This window comes from Mchenga conophoros, linkage group LG3 (assembly GCF_057382185.1).
Source record: "Mchenga conophoros isolate Kocher_MC1m ecotype Shallow Benthic linkage group LG3, M_conophoros_male_GT1.1, whole genome shotgun sequence".
NCBI classification, from domain to species: Eukaryota; Metazoa; Chordata; class Actinopteri; order Cichliformes; family Cichlidae; genus Mchenga; species Mchenga conophoros.
Window position 1 is genome coordinate 37,989,379 of NC_140528.1, and position 20,323 is coordinate 38,009,701.

General features: G+C 43.8%; 1 protein-coding gene across 1 annotated transcript in view; it reads right to left on the reverse strand.

The window, feature by feature from the left end:
• LOC146578510 (hemicentin-2-like) overlaps positions 1-20,323 on the reverse strand; it is an 871,231-nt gene that overhangs the window by 267,742 nt on the left and 583,166 nt on the right. Inside the window, exons 9-10 of the mRNA XM_085268642.1 lie at positions 13,070-13,402; positions 11,449-11,778 (exon numbers count right to left, since the gene is read on the reverse strand). Coding sequence (XP_085124768.1) covers positions 11,449-11,778; positions 13,070-13,402 — 663 coding nt within the window. The remainder of the gene's footprint in view (positions 1-11,448; positions 11,779-13,069; positions 13,403-20,323) is intronic.

Here is a 20,323-nt window from a genome sequence, read left to right on the forward strand (position 1 = left end):
AGTTATTTATTGTAATTTAAGTCATGTAATAACTCCAATGAATAGTTTGAAATGGTACAAAACTAAGTGGTAAACTGCCAGAGGTTCAAAAAAAGGTAAGGTTACCCAAAACTAAAAAATAATGTACATTTCAGAATTATACAAAAAGGTTTTTTATAAAGGACACAAAATATGTTAGCAATTTAAAGCTGCTATGGAGCAATGGAGGCTGATCAAGCCTTGAAAGCTGGTGCTACTAATTCCTATACGTGTTCCAACTTTTCTAGATAACTTACCCCCTCTGTCTGCATGAAAGGGAAGACTTTGAGCTGTAGGTTTGAGAGGACGAGTTGCAGCAAGAAAGCCATTGCTAAGACATCAGAATAAGACAAAGAGGCTTGACTGGGCCATGAAACACTGCCAGTGGACTGCTGAAGCCTGGAAAATGAACTGATGAATCAAAATTGAAAATCTTCAGTTCATCACGCAGGATCTTTGTACGCCTTCAAGTAGGTAAAGGATGGTTCCACAGTGTGTGGCATCAACTGTCAAACATGGAGGAGGAAGTGTGATGGTCTGGAGCTGTTTTGCTGGCTCCAGCATCGGTGACTTGTACAGAGTGAGAGGCACCCTGAACCAAAATGGCTACTACAGCATTCTGCAGCATCATCAGTCTCTGGTATGTGCAGAGCTGGTCAGGGGTTCATCCTAAAGCAAGATCGTGACTCAAAACATAAGTCCAAGCTATGCCAGAACTACCTCAGGAAAAAAGAACAAGATGACCCACATAGCATAATTGGTATGGCACGGATCTTGTGTAAGCACATTGTGTGGGCCAGATCCGGACCATACCAATTTTGCTATGTGGGAAAGAGGCAAAAAGATAACATTAAGTTTATATTTACACCAACACAAAAGAGCTCTGCTGAAATTAAAGTTAACTTACATGTATGTCACTTAAATTAAGTTAAATACAATGCAATACAATTTCTACAGATGTCATTCAACAGCAAATGATCAGTGGATCCTGTTTTTATTTTCATTTTGGCCATTGTCTATTAAAAAAAGCTCATCTCGGCATAAGGATCAGTTTTTGAGGTTCAAAAGTCACAAGGCCAAGTAAGTTCTTACAAACAGCTGAACCTGAAGCTCCAACACATAAACACTCACTGACTCTGAGATCTAACACGGTTTGACTTTGTGTCAGTAAATCTCATGAACAGCCTGCAGCTGAATAAACTGTAGTTCAGAGTCACTGACAGACAGCACAGACACACACTGTTGGTCTGAGTCTGAACATGATGATCATCAGAGATGTTCGACATCTACAGTCGTCTGAAGGATGGATGTTCAGGAAAGTTCTAATTCATCTTCAAAACATCTAAGTCACTGTTTGGCGGTGTTGTGGAAAGAGGCTGTCCAGCCTCTGGATCCTTAACAGTTGTAGAATCGCATTTTGAATGTTTTATTTTGTAGAAAAAAAACAGCAGCAACAGCAGCAACAGCAGCAACAGCAGCAGCAGCAGCAGAAACCCAGATGAGTCGTCCAGTAGGTAGACCTGCAGGTGAGAAACAGGTGTGAAGTGTCAGCTGTCAGGTAAGTGATGAGTGAAGAGACACAGAATCAATTTCCTTGTCTGGTAGATTAGGTTAAAGAAGAAAAAAAAGTGTGAATAAAGAAGCTGTCCAGCTGTACACAGTTGGAAGTTAACTTGTAATTTTTTTTGCACTTTTTATTGATGTATTTTCTTTTTTGTATTTTCTTTAAGATTGTAACTACAGTTTTGTTTAGATCCTGTAGTCTAAGGAGCTTGGAACGAAAGGCGTCTCAACTTCTTTAAGTTTCCTTGAAGATGTTTCAACTCATTCGAGAAGCATCTTCAGTTCTAGGGTCAAATGGTGGAGAGTCCCAGATTTAAACCCAGTTGGGAGTGTCCCCCAAAAGGGCAATGGACCCCTGATGATCCTCTACCTAATCACACGAGCCAAGGTGTGAAAATGGGTCACAATCAGCCAGGGTTTCGGGTGAGCTCATTGTGAAACCTAGCCCCACCCTATCATGCGAATTCTTGAGGTCAGATGGCCCAGGATGTGAGTGGGCGTTAAGGCATCTGGGGAGGGATCTCAAAACTGGATTATAGATGGCAGACAGTTGGTGTCGTAAACCCCCGCCAAAGATGGTCGCTCACAGCGGACATAAATGGCTTCTTTCACTCCTCTTTTAAACCACCTGTCCTCTCTGTCCAAAATGTGAACATTGGCATCCTTGAAAGAGTGACCTTTGTCCTTTAGATGCATTATATATTATACAATTAGCAAATCTAAATAAAGTTTTAGTTGAACATGTGAAAATATTTTTTTGAGATGTTATGTTCTAAGTTGAAGGCATTGTATAAATTTTTGTTGTTCAAATTTAGATGATGAGGATGTAAACCTGAGGGGGTAGGGCTAAATAAGTATATACTTCTGCCTACTCCTTTTCAAACAACTGTATGGAATGATTTTATGAAACGTTGGTGAATGTATATGTTTGAAATAAAAAAAGAACTGAACTGAACTGAACATTATGTGAATGTGCAGTAGTAGAATTGTATGCCGCAAGCAGGTGAATTCTGTACATTAAGTGAATTAAATAAGATGTCATAGTTTAGGGCCCGGACTCAAGAGGAGCCTCAAGCTCCCAAGCCTTTTTGTCGGAGAGGCGGATGCTGTCCAAGATAAAGACAATGTTGGATAACACCTCCCACCCACTCCATGACATGCTGGTCAGTCACAGGAGCTCATTCAGTGAGAGACTGAGATTACCGAAAAGTACCACTGAACCACACAGGAAATCTTTCCTGCCTGTACAACGCATCCACTTAACACACTGTTTGCAACTACAACTACACATGTTTCTTTTCCAACTATTTATTTATGAGTGACTTATGTATGTATGTATGTATATATATGTATATATTGTACTATTCTTAGTTAGCGTATTGTCTGTCTTGTCTTAATGTTGGTTTAAAATGGAGCACTGTAACAAAAAATAATTTCCCCCAGGGATCAATAAAGTATTCTGATTCTGATTCTGATTTTTGGTCTGGACCTGGGTGTGGGCAGACCATGTCAGGTCTGAGGAGATGTGGACACCGAGATACTGAAAAGGACTGCACCCTCTCCACTGGATCTCCATTGATGATAATGGGCATGTAGTCTCTGTGCTGACTCCTTGATCTTGCCAATGTTCAGCTGGAGATGGTTGTCCTGGCACCATGATGCCAGACTTTTCACTTCATCCATGTAGGCCGCCTCATCGCTGTTGGAGATGGCGCCACTGTGTCATCAGCAAAATCCGCAATGGTGTTGGAGCCGTGGGCGGCCACACAGTCTGAAGTGTAGCGGGAGTAGAGCAGTGGCGAGAGGACACATCGCTGTGATGCTCCTGTGTTGATGGTGATGCCCACATAGCAAAATTGGTATGGTCCGGATCTGGCCCACACAATGTGCTTACACATGGCCCACATACCGCAAAGAATGACACCCCTTTGGTGGCTCAGATCTAGTTTGCCAAAGGTTGCCCACACATAGGCCAGCACAAGGCCAGTTGCAGACACACTGGTGGTCCTTTGCTGGCTCACATGTGAATTACCTCTGACAAACCTGGTCTGGGCCACCAAAGGGCCGTCATTCTTTGCGGTATGTGGGCCATGTGTAAGTTGTGTGCAGCCACGGGCCAGTTGCAGACACACTGCTGGCCCTGTGCTGGCCCAGAACAGTTTCAGCTTTGGCCCCAGATGTCAGCCTAATGTGTACCTTAATTAAGCCATGTAACAACATGTGCATTACAGTGCAAAAGTAACATGACAAAACTCTGTTCAGACAGTGAATGGACTGATTCTTATATAATATTTTTCAACTCTCCCAGATTACTCAAAGTGCTCTATACAACATGCCACATTCACCCAACCACACACTTTCTCTTAACTGGGTGCTTCCTAACTACATTCATACTCACAACATGCAGACTGGAGAAGCCAGGGATCGAACAACTAACGTTCCAATCAACAGATGACCTGCTCTGCCGCCTGAGCTACAGCCACCCACTGGCAAGGATGAGTAAACTTTCACTAGGTTTTGGACAAAGTTTACATTCACAAACCTGTCAAACCTGCATTTGAAACTTTGGCTACCATAGCAGTATATTATTGCAACATGGCATTTGGCCAAAGGAAGCTTGCAAAGAAAAGCGTCACCCGAAACTCTGGTTGATCGGGACCCACACCCAGTTTCACACCTTGGCTCAGGCGATTAGAGGATCAACAGGGAGTCCTTTTGTCCCTCTGTGGGGGGTTACTCCCACTAGGTTTATATCTGGGACTCTCCACCATTTGACCTTAGAACTGAAGAAGCTTCTCGGATGAGAGGTGAAACGTCTTCAAGTAACTTAAAGAAGTCCAGACGCTTTTCTTTGCAAGCTTCCTTTGACTACGATGACCTGGATGACTGAGAACCTTCACAGACAACATGGCATTTGGTTCTTCTAACTAAAATAGGACAATAGGAACATAAATAGCGCCTCATTACCAGACCTGGCCTGCATCCGGTTGACATAAACTCTGCCATGACACCAGTCAGTCAGAAGTACCAGCTTGATGCCGGATCCCGGCCAAGACAGTGTTCTATGAGCCTGGGCCACATAAACCAAACCATAATTGGGCCAGATGTGGCAGGCCATCACATAGACAGTGCCATCTATGCCAGGCCTGGATATCTGGATGACATACGTCATATCATGCCAGAAGTCAGCCAGCAGTGCCGGCTTGATACCAGATCCGGGCCAGACCTGGTTGCTATGTGGGTGCTGTTAGAGAGGTATCTACCCACCCTCACCACCTGAGTTCTGCCAGTGAGGAAGTCCATCACCCATGCACACAGACGGCTGTTGAGTCCTAGATCCCTCAGCTTTGTGAACAGTCTGCTGGGCACTATTGTGTTAAATGCTGAACTGTAATCAACAAACAGCATTCTCACATAGTTACCCTGTTTCTTGTCCACGTGGCTGAGGTTGGTGTGCAGGACGTGGGCGATGGTGTCCTCGATGGATCTGTTGGGTTGGCAGGTGAACTGGAGCGGATTTGTGGTGTCTGGGATGTAGGAGGAGATGATGTTCTTCAGCAGCCTCTCGAACACCTTCATTACTACCAAAGCCAGTGCAACTGGCCGGTAATTGTTCAGGGATGAGGGTTTGCTGTTCTTGGGCACAGGGTGCTGTAACATCGGGTTGCGTTTAGTGGTTGAGAGGAGGTGGCAAAACACTTAGCAGGGTAGCCAAAAGAATACACACTCACACTGGCATTGGGAAGTCCACAGCGTGTTCTTTAATATACCTTCTCTTCATCAACCATATAAGCCCGGTTGAACGGCTGCAGCTTAACAAACATAGCGCAGAGTGTTCGTACAACCCATAACGTTGCAAACAAAGGTGTCTGGAGAGGTAAAACATAAAATCCGTCCCTCCTCATGCACTAGCGTACAAGCACATGTCCACACAATCACAGAGATAGTCAGTGGCGCATACGGATGACAACATTAACCCTCGACTTGGGTTGTCTTAAAGAGACACCACACTATTGTGACTGTTACAGTGCATCCTGCCTTTTCTGTAGCTACAGCTGTTTGTGTACACTGAACAAAAAGCTTTGTTGCTGTATTCAGAGGTGGGTAGTAACGAGCTACATTTACTCCGTTACATTTACTTAAGTTTTTTTTTAAAAAATGTACTTTTTAAGTACCTTTTTTGCACGATACTTTTTACTTTTACTTGAGTACATTTATGAAGAAGAAACGGTACTTTTACTCCGCTACATTTGCAAAATTCGACTCGTTACTTTTTTAAAAAAAAAATTAGTTTAATGACGCTGGAGTTCAACGCACATGCAAACAGCTCGTCTCTACTGCTTCAACTGTTAAAACAGAAGGCAATACTGCGTTTGACAGGGTTTATTATGTGAAACAGCAGCTTGTTTAGTTTAAACAGTCTGCATTAAGCTGGGCAAACATTGTTTTTTTTCAGTCGTGTTATTCCGCTCCTGCTCAAACTGTACAATTAAATCGCAGAGGTTAGAAGTTCATAGGTCATGATGCAGGGTCTCACACTTATACGGTCTGATGCTCTGATGCGACCTGAGTGCTCAAACTGTGCGTCCATAACATGAAGCTTATCATACAAAATCTGTCTCTCGCTCTCCCTCTCTGTCTTTTACTTACACAGACACACACACCATCAACTTTGCTAAATTACTAATGAAAAACATTGACCAGGCAGCTGTGATTGAGCAGCAATGTCCATCCAACTGTTTTCATGGTTGTTGTAGTCGTGATAATTTTGTGAGGCCACATTGAAAAGCCTCGGATACCTAAGCGTAGAGCTGCCACCCAGGCAAAAGAAAAACAGAGCTATATCACGTTATAACATGAAAGGTTTATTGTTCTAACAATATACTTTTAATGTTAGTACAATATAATATCACGTTCGCACAATATAAATATTATATTGTATGAACGTGATATAATATTGTACAAACATTAAAAGTATATTGTTAGAACAAACATTTCACGCTCTAACGTGATATAGCTCTATTTTTCTTTTGCCTGGGTGGCAGCTCTACGCTTACGTACTCGGATGAACTTTCCTCATCCTACAAGTTGTGCCTCCATCTCTTGTGTCCAGATCACACGCTGCACTGCAGAGGAACTGGAGAGGTACCTTTCATGTCCATTCACTGGAGGTGTGGATCTATTGCATGGCTTTCCTCAGATCAAGAAGCTGTCGATCAAAGTCAATACAGCTCTTCCTGCATCTGCAGCCTGTGAGAGACTTTTTAGTCATGCAGGACTCCTGTTCACTGCTAAATGGTCACAGCTTCACAGCAAGAACCTTGAGAGCAAACTGCTGCTGAAGCTGAACCACCATTTCACTGACTGAAGAAACAATTTATGGTAAAGTGAGCCATACACATATGTACATCCACATAGTGGAAATTTGTATTTGTCTTTTATAATTAGTTTTACTCTGATTTCAGTGCTTATTTGTGAGTGTAGTTTTTACATTTTTACATATTACATTGTGTTAATCCACTGTCTATACTTCAGGGTATTTTAGTATACAAAGAACATTTTATAGTTTTGTTAGAATGTCTATTCCTGTGAAATTTTAGCACAGTTGTGTTGTGTGTGTGGTTTGTTTTTTTTAATTCCTGCTGTCCGCCTTGGGAATAAACTTTTCCTGATTATACCTGTTACATCTCTGTGTCATTTGTTTCTGATTTACTTAATCCCTCCTTGTATTTCAAAGAACCACCCCTAGTATGACATTCTGGCGCATCAGCTGTTGTCTGTTATGTTGAAGTTGCCTCATTCTAATGTTTTCTCTGAGGCTGCTGTAAATGCGAATATATTTACTGTGGGTTTTGCTTGAAAAAGCTTTATGTTGTGAAAAACTGAAATCTTGAAATTAGAATTGTTGTGCCTTATTTTGTGGATCTTTTTACATATATTCCTTTTGAAAATACTAAAATTTATATATTTATGAAAGACAGCTTCTTGATCTGAGGAAAGCCATGCAATAGATCCACACCTCCAGTGAATGGACATGAAAGGTACCTCTCCAGTTCCTCTGCAGTGCAGAGGCTAAGGACAATTACAGGAGGAAGCTGGAGTGGAAACTCCAGCAGAACAGCATGAGAGAGGTGTGGAGGGGCATGAAGACCATCACTGGATTCAGGCCAACCAACAGCAGGGGAGCTGAGGGAGGTGAGAATAGAGCCGACGAGTTGAATCTGTTTTTCAATAGATTCGACACCACAGTGTCTGCTCCTACCCCCACAACCTCACCTGCAGTCAGCCTGGAATCCAGAGCCACACCACTGTGCCAGCCTCTCTCTTCACATGTTGCCTCCTGTGAGATTCCTGACACCCCTCCCCCACCCATCACCTTCACTCAATACCAGGTTGAGATGCAAATGAGGAGACTTCACTCAGGCAAGGCTGCTGGACCAGACGGAGTGAGTCCCCTTGTCCTCAAGACCTGTGCCCCCCAGCTGTGTGGAGTCTTTCATAAACTGTTTATGCTGAGTCTGAGTCTGCAGAGGGTCCCGGTGATGTGGAAGACATCATGCCTCGTCCCTGTACCAAAGACGCCACGTCCCAGTGGCCCCCAGGATTACAGGCCCGTGGCACTGACCTCCCACATCATGAAGACCCTGGAAAGGCTCATCCTGGACCAGCTGCGACCCATAGTAAGACCACACCTGGATCCCCTTCAGTTCGCTTATCAGCCTCGTCTCGGAACTGAGGACGCCATCATCTACCTGCTCAATCGTGTCTACACCCATCTGGACCAGCCGGCGAGCACTGTGAGGGTCATGTTTTTTGACTTTTCCAGTGCTTTCAACACCATCAGGCCGACCCTCCTGGGTGATAAGTTAGCAGCGATGCAGGTGGATGCTTCTCTGGTGTCCTGGATTGTTGATTACCTGACAGGAAGACCACAATATGTACGTCTCCCACAGTGTGTGTCTGACAAGGTGATCAGCAACACAGGGGCACCACAGGGGACTGTCCTCTCCCCCTTCCTCTTCACCCTCTACACCACAGACTTCAGCCACTGCACAGAGACCTGCCATCTTCAGAAGTTTTCTGATGACTCTGCGGTGGTTGGATGCATCAGCAGGGATGATGAGACAGAGTACCGGGCTGTGGTCGACTCCTTTGTCACGTGGTGTGAGCAGAATCATCTGCAGCTCAACGTGGCAAAGACCAAGGAACTGATCGTGGACTTCAGGAAGACCAGGAAACACTTGACCCCTGTTTCAATCCAGGGGGTCAGTGTTGACATTGTGGAGGACTATAAATACCTTGGAGTACACATTGACAATAAACTGGACTGGGCTAAAAACACCACAGCACTTTACAGGAAGGGCCAGAGTCGTCTCTATTTTTTGAGGCGACTGAGGTCCTTCAACATCTGCCAGAAAATGCTGAGGATTTTCTATGAGTCTGTTGTGGCCAGTGCGATCCTCTATGCTGTTGCATGCTGGGGGAGCAGGCTGAGGGTCGCAGATGCCAACAGACTTAATAAACTGATCCGTAAGGCCAGCAATGTTGTGGGGATGGAGCTGGACTCCCTCAAGGTGGTGTTGGGGAGGCGGATGCTGTCCAAGATAAAGACAATGTTGGATAACACCTCCCATCCACTCCATGACATGCTGGTCAGTCACAGGAGCTCGTTCAGTGAGAGACTGAGATTACCGAAAAGCACCACTGAACGACACAGGAAATCATTCCTGCCTGTGGCCATCTCCCTGTACAACGCATCCACTTAACACACTGTTTGCTACAACTACACATGTTTCTTTTCCAACTATTTATTTATGAGTGACGTATGTATGTATATATATGTATATATTGTACTATTCTTAGTTAGCGTATTGTCTGTCTTGTCTTAATGTTGGTTTAAAATGGAGCACTGTAACAAAAAATAATTTCCCCCAGGGATTAATAAAGTATTCTGATTCTGATTCTGATATTTATTTATTTTTGTTTGTCTGATAGCATTTATTTATAACATAAATCGGACATTTCAAACAGTTACTCGCTACTTACTCAGTACTTGAGTAGCCTTTTCACCAAGTACTTTTTTACTCTTACTCGAGTAACTTTTTTGACGACTACTTTTCCCTTTTACTTGAGTAATAATATTTTAAAGTAATGATACTCTTACTTTAGTACAATTTTTGGATACTTGACCCACCTCTGGCTGTATTGTCGCGGTCTGCAGACCGTGTGGAGAGTGTGTTGAGGACCCAGGAGCAGACACCGACGAGAAGCCACAATTAAACTTGAACAAAAGCAAGCCTTTATTTTGGAGCTGAAAACTCACGAACTTAAAACACAGCAAGATGAGGGAAACCCTAGACTTAAACTGGGAAACTATGACCGACACCTTACTTATGACTCTCGCTATGATTCAAAAAGATAAAAACTATGAAAGCTATGATGTGAAGTGGGGTAGGTAGGACAGATGACCTGACAATGAACAAGGGAAACGGGGGACTTAAATACACATATGAGGTGATATGGGGAGGTGGAGACACACGAGGACACAGCTGACACACATGAACCTAATGAGTGGACAGGGGAGGTGAAACTAAATACAATGAACAAAAAACACCTCTCAAAATAAAACAGGAAACATGATGAGACAGACATGACAACACGAGCTTGACAACATGAACCACACAGACATAAAACTTAAAAGGTAAGACACAATGCGCAGTAAGGAAGGCTTAACACAAGAATTATTACGGAAACCTAGGAGCTAAGGAAGACTAAAAGAACTAAAACATAAACAATGAATATCAAAAATGCAAGGAAACTCAAAACGGTCACACGACCCAGGACCGTGACATGTATGATGACTGCTGAAACTACAACACATCACACTGACACACAAATTAAACGTCTTTGTCTCTGTCACAGCTGGATTACAGATGTTAAGTGTCCACCCATGAGACTGGGTGGACACTTAACATCCAGATGAAACAAACTGAATCCAGATGAAAATAATCCTCCTGTGCTTCTTGTTATCTCAGAGAGAAACTCTAGTTCAATCTCACCTGCAAAGACGAACAGTTGAGCAGGAATTTCAATGCTCTTCAGATTGATGATTTAACGCTCAGATTGTTATAAATGGGTGACTCTGTTTCTAGTTTCACTGACTAACAGACAGCCTGAGTCTAAACCTGAGTGTAAATGTGATCAGATGAAGTGTGAGGTTGTGAGAAAGTCTCTAACTGCATTCATAGATGTGTCCTTTCAGCTGCTCGCTCTGATCCAACCTTTGGTCTCTAAGAAGAGGCTTCAGGGAGACGTTTACTACGTTGGACTGTAGGACCATCAGAAATGTGTGCAGTAACAAAACAGGCAGCACTGAAAGCAGCTCTAAGTGTTTGTGTTGTTCAGTGATTTGTGCACAACAACAACAATGGGACCTCTCTCATCCATCAGTCACCATGTGGACATTTTTCTGACACACTTTGAAGCTGATGGACGTTTTGTGTCTGCACTAAGTACGTTTTCAGCAGCTATGGCACCGGCAGGATTCACTTTCACAGACTCACAACCACCAGCTCCACCCCTCCCCTCCCCCTCCAGCTGTAGGCTTTAACATTGAGTTTCCCCACACATGTTTACAGACGAGTTAGAGAGCAAGAGAAGAAGAGACGGATTCATAAATGTCTTTGTTTCTGCTCTAACCAAACAATGCTGCTCTACAACTCTAGACTACCAGCCACAAAGACAACAGCTGGAGAAACATCTGTCTACCTCTGACATCCACCAGCTCATCCATACAACAAACACACATCAACAACCAGGAAGCAGCTTCACCTCTGATCACACACACACTCAACTCTACTCACTCACCTGGCGGATCAAAAATCAGCTGGAGGAAGCTGGCCTTCCATATCTGTGCTTCTCCCATGAAGACACTACACACGTATGTTCCAGCATCATTAATTGTCACATTCTTCAGAATCAAAGACACGTCTCCATCCTTCATCTGTCTGTCCTGCAGTTCCACCCTGTTCTTAAAAGATGTATGCTGTTTGGCTGGATCAGGATGATCCTGGTACAAAAATACATATTCATCTTCCAGGTCAGCTCTGCTCCACTTTACAACTATGATGTTGTTGTTTGGAGCTCGACATGTCAGAGTGACGTCCTGTCCAGACTCAGCTCTGATGATCTTTGGGTCTGAAAGAGGAAACAACACAGAGCAGAGAGGTTAAAGGTCAAAGTACAATTATGATCAGAATGATTGACTTTAAATATTTTGTTTATTTCCTTTGACATTTGAGTTTTTAGTCATGTTGGATTTAATGAACCTCTGAACATCCAGCAGGTCACCAGTGACCCACTGAGGGGGAATTTTAGCCTCATGCTAAACATGCAAAGAAACTACAAGATGTTAGCTTCCACAGAACAACAACATGTGCTGATAATAAGTGAACAGAATGTGTGAGAGAAAGCAGCCTCTCATTATAAGACACTGTGAGTCTCTGCATGCTGCCTTTATGGAGCTACAGCTGTTTGTATACACTGAACAAAAAGCTTTGTAGCTGCATCCTGACTCCTGACACTACAGCACATCACACTGACACACACATTACACTTCTTTGTCTCTGTCACAGCTGGATTACAGATGTTAAGTGTCCACCCAGCCTCGTGTCTCCTTCACACACACAGTGGAAACTGTGTTTGGTTTCTAACAGGTATACCTGACCTGCTTAATGTGACAAACGCGACAATGGCGTCAAAAACAAAGCTGAAAATTAAAATCTTATTTTAAAGTTGAGTTCAAACCTGAATCTAACTGTGATGAGATGAAGTGTGAGGTTGTGAGAAAGTCTCTGACTGCATTCATAGATGTGTCCTTTCAGCTGCTCGCTCTGATCCAACCTTTGGTCTCTAAGAAGAGGCTTCAGGGAGATGTTTGCTACGTTGGACTGTAGGACCATCAGAAATGTGTGCAGTAACAAAACAGGCAGCACTGAAAGCAGCTCTAAGTGTTTGTGTTGTTCAATGATTTGTGCACAACAACAAAAATGGGACCTCTCTCATCCATCAGTCACCATGTGGACATTTTTCTGACACACTTTGAAGCTGATGGACGTTTTGTGTCTGCACTAAGTACGTTTTCAGCAGCTATGGCACCGGCAGGATTCACTTTCACAGACTCACAACCACCAGCTTCACCCCTCCCCTCCCCCTCCAGCTGTAGGCTTTAACATTGAGTTTCCCCACACATGTTTACAGACGAGTTAGAGAGCAAGAGAAGAAGAGACGGATTCATAAATGTCTTTGTTTCTGCTCCAACCAAACAATGCTGCTCTACAACTCTAGACTACCAGCCACAAAGACAACAGCTGGAGAAACATCTGTCTACCTCTGACATCCACCAGCTCATCCATACAACAAACAAACATCAGCAACCAGGAAGCAGCTTCACCTCTGATCACACACACACTCAACTCTACTCACTCACCTGGAGGAACAACATGAAGGTCGGTGTTGCTGATGAACTCCCATGAGCGTCTTTCTCTCGTGAAGACACGACACTCATATGTTCCAGCGTCATTAATCTTCACATCCTTCAGAATCAAAGACACGTCTCCATCCTTCATCTGTCTGTCCTGCAGATCCACCCGGTCCTTAAAAGATGGATGCTGGCTGTCTGGAAAAAAGTGACCATCACGGTTCATAAGCACATATTTATCTCCCAGGTCAGCTCTGCTCCACTTTACAACTATGATGTTGTTTGGAGCTCGACATGTCAGAGTGACGTCCTGTCCAGACTCAGCTGTGATGATCTTTGGGTCTGAAAGAGGAAACAACACAGAGCAGAGAGGTTAAAGGTCAAAGTACAACTATGATCAGAATAATTGACTTTAAATATTTTGTTTATTTCCTTTGACATTTGAGTTTTTAGTCATGTTGGATTTAATGAACCTCTGAACATCCAGCAGGTCACCAGTGACCCACTGAGGGGGAATTTTAGCCTCATGCTAAACATGCAAAGAAACTACAAGATGTTAGCTTCCACAGAACAACAACATGTGCTGATAATAAGTGAACATAATGTGTGAGAGAAAGCAGCCTCTCATTATAAGACACTGTGAGTCTCTGCATGCTGCCTTTATGGAGCTACAGCTGTTTGTATACACTGAACAAAAAGCTTTGTAGCTGTATACTGACTCCTGACACTACAACACATCACACTGACACACACATTACACTTCTTACAGATGTTAACTCCACCCAGCCTCGTGCTTCCTTCACAAATGACAACAAATCGAATGAAATAAAGTCCGTTTGGTTCAACAGTTAAATCTCACCTGCAGAGACAAACACGACAAACAGCATAGTCAAGCAGAGCGAAGCGGTTCCAGCAGACATGTCCGTGCTGCCTTTACAGGCGATCCAACATTTACATAGTTATAAATTATCGAATCTGTTATTTTCAGTGAATAACAGAACCCGAGTTTCAAACTTGACCTCATGAGATTAGATTAAAGGTTTAAATAGGCTACAGGTGAAAACCACTGAATGTGATAATATGTCTCTCAGTCTCTCACTCAAACTTCAAACTTCCGATGAGTCTGTTAAGGAAGTCACGGTATAGTGACGTTTGGTAGGCTGGACTGTATGACGACAAGAAACACGTTATAAGAGTTTAAAAATAAGCACGTTAACAGGTTGAATTGTTGAATATTGATCATAAATAATGTGAGAAAAGTTTTTTTGAAAAAAAAAACCGGTGCAGACCGCAGCAACTAGACTGGAGAAAAGTATGAAGTGCATTCAAGGCTCCTTCTGTAACGGTGTTACAGGTTAACTGGTTTTTACTTTAACTGATTAGATTTGTTTACATATTAAACTTTCCATATTCCAGATCCGCAGATTCTCGTTTTCACCGATCGGTCGTCTAAGTTAGCGTGTCATGCTGTTTGACAGCGTGTTAGACCTTCTGTGTGCTCAGTCAGCATAGCACAGTTAGAGTAACAGAGATATCTATGCGGGCATATGGGCACTTAGTGGAACATCACTAAACACTAGAGAGCCTTAAATACAGGGAACTACTCACTGTCGGTCAGAAAATGTAAAACACCATATGCATTGCAGGGCTTTGCTTGGTAGCCACACTCCAACTACCACACCCATGCTGCCAGTGTGACGTGTTAATTTGCTTCACAGTTGCTCAGCTGGCACACCGGTAGAAAAACACGTATATATATATATATATATATATATATATATATATATATATAAAAAAAACACCCAGCACGCCCCTGCGGGCGGTTTATCCTTCAAGCTCGGGTCCTCTACCAGAGGCCTGGGAGCTTGAGGGTCCTGCGCAGTATCTTAGCTGTTCCCAGGACTGCGCTCTTCTGGACAGAGATCTCCGATGTTTTTCCCGGGATCTGCTGGAGCCACTCGCCTAGCTTGGGAGTCACCGCACCTAGTGCTCCGATTACCACGGGGACCACCGTTACCTTCACCCTCCACATCCTCTCGAGCTCTTCTCTGAGCCCTTGGTATTTCTCCAGCTTCTCGTGTTCCTTCTTCCTGATATTGCTGTCATTCGGAACCGCTACATCGATCACTACGGCCGTCTTCTTCTGTTTGTCTACCACCACTATGTCCGGTTGGTTAGCCACCACCATTTTGTCCGTCTGTATCTGGAAGTCCCACAGGATCTTAGCTCGGTCATTCTCCACCACCCTTGGGGGCATCTCCCATTTTGACCTCGGGACTTCTAGGTTATACTCGGCACAGATGTTCCTGTACACTATGCCGGCCACTTGGTTATGGCGTTCCATGTATGCCTTGCCTGCTAGCATCTTGCACCCTGCTGTTATGTGCTGGATAGTCTCTGGGGCATCTTTACACAGCCTGCACCTGGGGTCTTGCCTGGTGTGATAGACCCCAGCCTCTATGGATCTTGTACTCAGAGCTTGTTCTTGTGCTGCCATGATTAGTGCCTCTGTGCTGTCTTTCAGTCCAGCTTTGTCCAGCCACTGGTAGGATTTCTGGATATCAGCCACCTCCTCTATCTGCCGGTGGTACATACCGTGCAGGGGCCTGTCCTTCCATGATGGTTCCTCGTCTCCCTCCTCTTTCTTGGGTTTCTGCTGCCTGAGGTATTCACTGAGCACTCGGTCAGTTGGGGCCATCTTCCCAATGTATTCTTGGATGTTCCTTGTCTCATCCTGGACTGTGGTGCTGACACTCACCAGTCCCCGGCCCCCTTCCTTCCGCTTAGCGTACAGCCTCAGGGTGCTGGACTTGGGGTGAAACCCTCCATGCATGGTCAGGAGCTTTCTTGTCTTTATGTCAGTGGCTTCTATCTCCTCCTTTGGCCAGCCTATTACCCCAGCAGGGTACCTGATCACGGGCAGGGCGTATGTGTTGATGGCCCGGATCTTGTTCTTACCATTCAGCTGACTCCTCAGGACTTGCCTGACCCTCTGCAGGTACTTGGTGGTTGCAGCCTTTCTAGCGGCCTCTTCATGGTTCCCATTCGCCTGCGGGATCCCCAGGTACTTGTAACTGTCCTCTATGTCTGCAATGTTGCCTTCTGGTAGTTCAATCCCCTCAGTTCTGACTACCTTCCCTCTCTTTGTTACCATCCGACTACACTTCTCCAGTCCGAACGACATTCCAATGTCATTGCTGTATAGCCTGGTAGTGTGGATCAGTGAATCGATGTCTCGTTCACTCTTGGCATACAGCTTGATGTCATCCATGTACAGGAGGTGGCTGACAACTGCTCCGTTCCGTAGTCGGTATCCGTAGCCAGTCTTGTTAATGATCTCACTGAGGGGGTTCAGGCCTATGCAGAACAGCAGTGGGGACAGAGCATCTCCTTGGTAGATCCCGCACTTGATGGTAACTTGTGCTATGGGCTTGGAGTTGGCCTCTAGTGTTGTACGCCACATCCCCATTGAGTTCCTGATGAAGGCTCTTAGGGTCCCATTGATCTTGTACAATTCTAGGCATTCCAGTATCCAGCTGTGGGGCATTGAGTCATAGGCCTTCTTGTAATCAATCCAGGCAGTGCACAGGTTGGTCAGTCTGGTCTTGCAGTCTCGGCTGATTGTTCTGTCTACCAGTAGCTGGTGTTTTGCACCTCTGGTATTCTTGCCAATTCCTTTCTGTGTCCCGCTCATGTATTGACCCATGTGCCTGTTCATCTTAGCCGATATGATGCCTGACAGGAGCTTCCATGTAGTACTGAGGCAGGTTATTGGTCGGTAGTTGGAGGGGACCGGTCCCTTCTTGGGGTCCTTGGGGATCAGGACCGTCCGGCCTTCAGTTAGCCATTCCGGGTGTCTCTCGTTAACTAGCAGCTGGTTCATTTGTGCTGCCAGACGCTCGTGGAGTGCAGTCAGCTTCTTCAGCCAGTAGGCGTGAACCATGTCGGGCCCTGGTGCTGTCCAACTCTTCATACTGGAGACCCTTTCTTGGATATCTGCCACTGTGATGGTTACTGGACCCTGTTCAGGGAGGTCGCTGTGGTCTGCCCTCAGATCCTCTAGCCACTGAGCATTGCCGTTATGGGTTGCATCCTTCTCCCATATGCTCTTCCAGTATTGCTCTGTCTCCAGCCTTGGTGGTGCTGTTCTCTTATTGTTCCCTTGCCACTGAGAGTACACCTTTGCTGGTTCTGTGGAGAACAGCTGGTTTATTCTCCTGCCTTCTATCTCTCTGGTGTACCTCCTCAAGCGGCTGGCCAAGGCTGTGAGTCTTTGCTTGGCAGTTTCCAAGGCCTCAGGTATGGACAGCTTGCTGTATTTCTTAGGCACCTTCTTTGTCACACCTTTCTGCAACTCCGTTAGTTGGCTAACCTCCCTCCGTGCTACTTTGATCTTGCCCTCTAGCCTCCTTCTCCATGGAGGGTACTGCCCCTTGTGGCTGTTCAACTTGTAGCCAAGCATCTCACTGATCACTGCTGCCGTATTGTAGATCAGCTTGTTAGTGTCGGTAATCGTGGTTGTAGGTATTGCCCGTAGTGCTGCATTAACATCATCTAGCAGACCTTCTGAGGGTACTTCACGTAATCTTGGTAACCGGCTACGGGGGATCCAGGTTTCAAGCTTGGCCATGATCCTATATATATATATATATATATATATATATATATATATATATATATATATATATATATATATATATATATATATAAATAAATAAATATGGGGAGAGAGAGAGAGTTATTTATAGATATATAGATATAATAAAAAAATAAACTGCAACAGCACACAGCTGTGTCATGATAAAAGGGGAGTTAGCAGGGGGGCAAATGATTCTGGGGAGAAAATTTTCACAAAGTTTGTTTCCTGTTTTAACAAAAGAAAATCAGGTCCTAATACCCTTCTGTATCACCCTCACCAGTTGATCTGAAACATCGGATCTATTCCGGGATCACTCTCTTCCTCTGTGTGTGTTTGCCCAAATCAGTAGGCTGCGGTAATCAACAATTATTAACGAATTTTATAATCAGCTACCAGAGAGCCCCTTCAGACACATATATGTGGTGCTGATTACCGAAATATAACAGCCATTCGATAGAATGAAATATTAAATGCTGCCTCCTTCATAGTGTTGTATACATTTTTATACAGTGACTTCATTTTAAAGTCCTTTGGCCGACGATGGTCTTTAGTGTGTAGCTGATGATTGATGATAAGATGGTTATGTTTGTGTTGTTTTGTGGAGATCATTCAAGATCTGAACCTGTTAAACACTTTAGATTTCACCGCTTTAGTTATGACGCACTTTATGCTCGTCCCACAGAACAACCTACTAAACGATACAGTGACGCGACTTCCAGAAGAGACGCTAGAACAAAAGTGTAGAGTTTGAGCGAGCGGCTGAAAGACAGATTTGTTATAGTAGTTAGTAAGCGTCATTTTTATTTAAACCTTTAATTTAATCTCAGGTATAAACACACATTTTGACTTCTGAGTAACAGAATCTATTTCAGACTCAAACATTTAGAACAAACTAAGAGTCAGATCGGCAGAAACAGAGAACACGGACATGTCTGCTGTAACTGCGTCACTCTGCTCCACTTTGATGTTTGTCCTGTTCGTCTCTGCAGGTGAGATTTACCTGTTTGTCTCTTAGGTAACAAGGAATAGAGAACATCAGTCTGGTTTATTTTTGAATAATATTTATTACTTATGAGCTATTTTTTTATTATTAAGGTTATTTTAATTTAATAATTTAATTTATTATTATTATTATATTAAGAGCTATTTTCATCTGGATTCAGTTTGTCTGTGTGTGAATGAGACAAGAGGCTGGGTGGACACTTAACATCTGTAATCCAGCTGTGACAGAGACAAAGAAGTGTAATGTGTGTGTCAGTGTGATGTGTTGTAGTGTCAGGAGTCAGGATGCAGCTACAAAGCTTTTTGTTCAGTGTATACAAACAGCTGTAGCTCCATAAAGGCAGCATGCAGAGACTCACAGTGTCTTATAATGAGAGGCTGCTTTCTCTCACACATTCTGTTCACTTATTATCAGCACATGTTGTTGTTCTGTGGAAGCTAACATCTTGTAGTTTCTGACACTTTGCATGTTTAGCATGAGGCTAAAATTCCCCCTCAGTGGGTCACTGGTGACCTGCTGGATGTTCAGAGGTTCATTAAGTCCAACATGACTAAAAACTCAAATGTCAAAAGAAATAAACAAAATATTTAAAGTCAATCATTCTGATCACAGTTGTACTTTGACCTTTAACCTCTCTGCTCTGTGTTGTTTCCTCTTTCAGGTCAGAAAACCATCACAGTTAAGTCTGGACAGGGCGTCACTCTGACATGTTTAGCTCCAAACAACAACATCATAGCTGTAAAGTGGAGCAGAGCTGACCTGGAAGATAAGCATGTACTTTTGTACCAGGATGGTCAGTTTGATTCAAACAACCAGCATCCATCGTTTAAGAACCGGGTGGATCTGCAGGACAGACAGATGAAGGATGGAGACGTGTCTTTGAGTCTGAGGGATGTGACGGTTAATGACACTGGAACATATGTGTGTCGGGTCTTCATGAGAGGAAAACTGTCACAGGGGCTTATTTACCTGAGAGTTCTTCCTCCAGGTGAGTGAATAGAGTTGAGTGTGTGTGTGTTATGAGAGGTGAAGCTGCTTCCTGGTTGTTGATGTTTGTTTGTTGTATGTGTGACCAAGTGGTCGGCGGGGTTATAAAAGAAATACTAATAAAATGACAACGCCACCTAGGGGAATTTCACCCCCAGGAAATATATATTTAAGAAAAATAGATAAACGGAATAAAAGAGGCCACACAGATTCAAGGATGCACACTGAGGCAGGTTGGCTCCAATATTAATACAGTTTTATTTACGGTTAAAATAAATAAAATATTAGAAAGCAAAATGTACCGTCGTTGTTGACAGTGTCCTAAAGTTAAAATAAAACAATCATGGAACTTGGACTTAGCAGCAGCCATGGACCCAAAAGAAAAACACACAAAAAGAAAATCACTACTGCCCACTCAGTGCTGTACAAAGGAAAGCAAAAACGATCCACCAGCTGAGGTCCCAAGGCCACTTGCACATCCTCTGTTCACTGAAATAAAACACAGAAAAATACGTTAAAAGAATAAAAGGACACTGAGCGTCAGGCTCACTACACATCATAAAAACTAAAAATTCAATCTCTAATAAAAGAAATCACACTTGCACGCACACACACACCAAACTGGAAGGCTTAC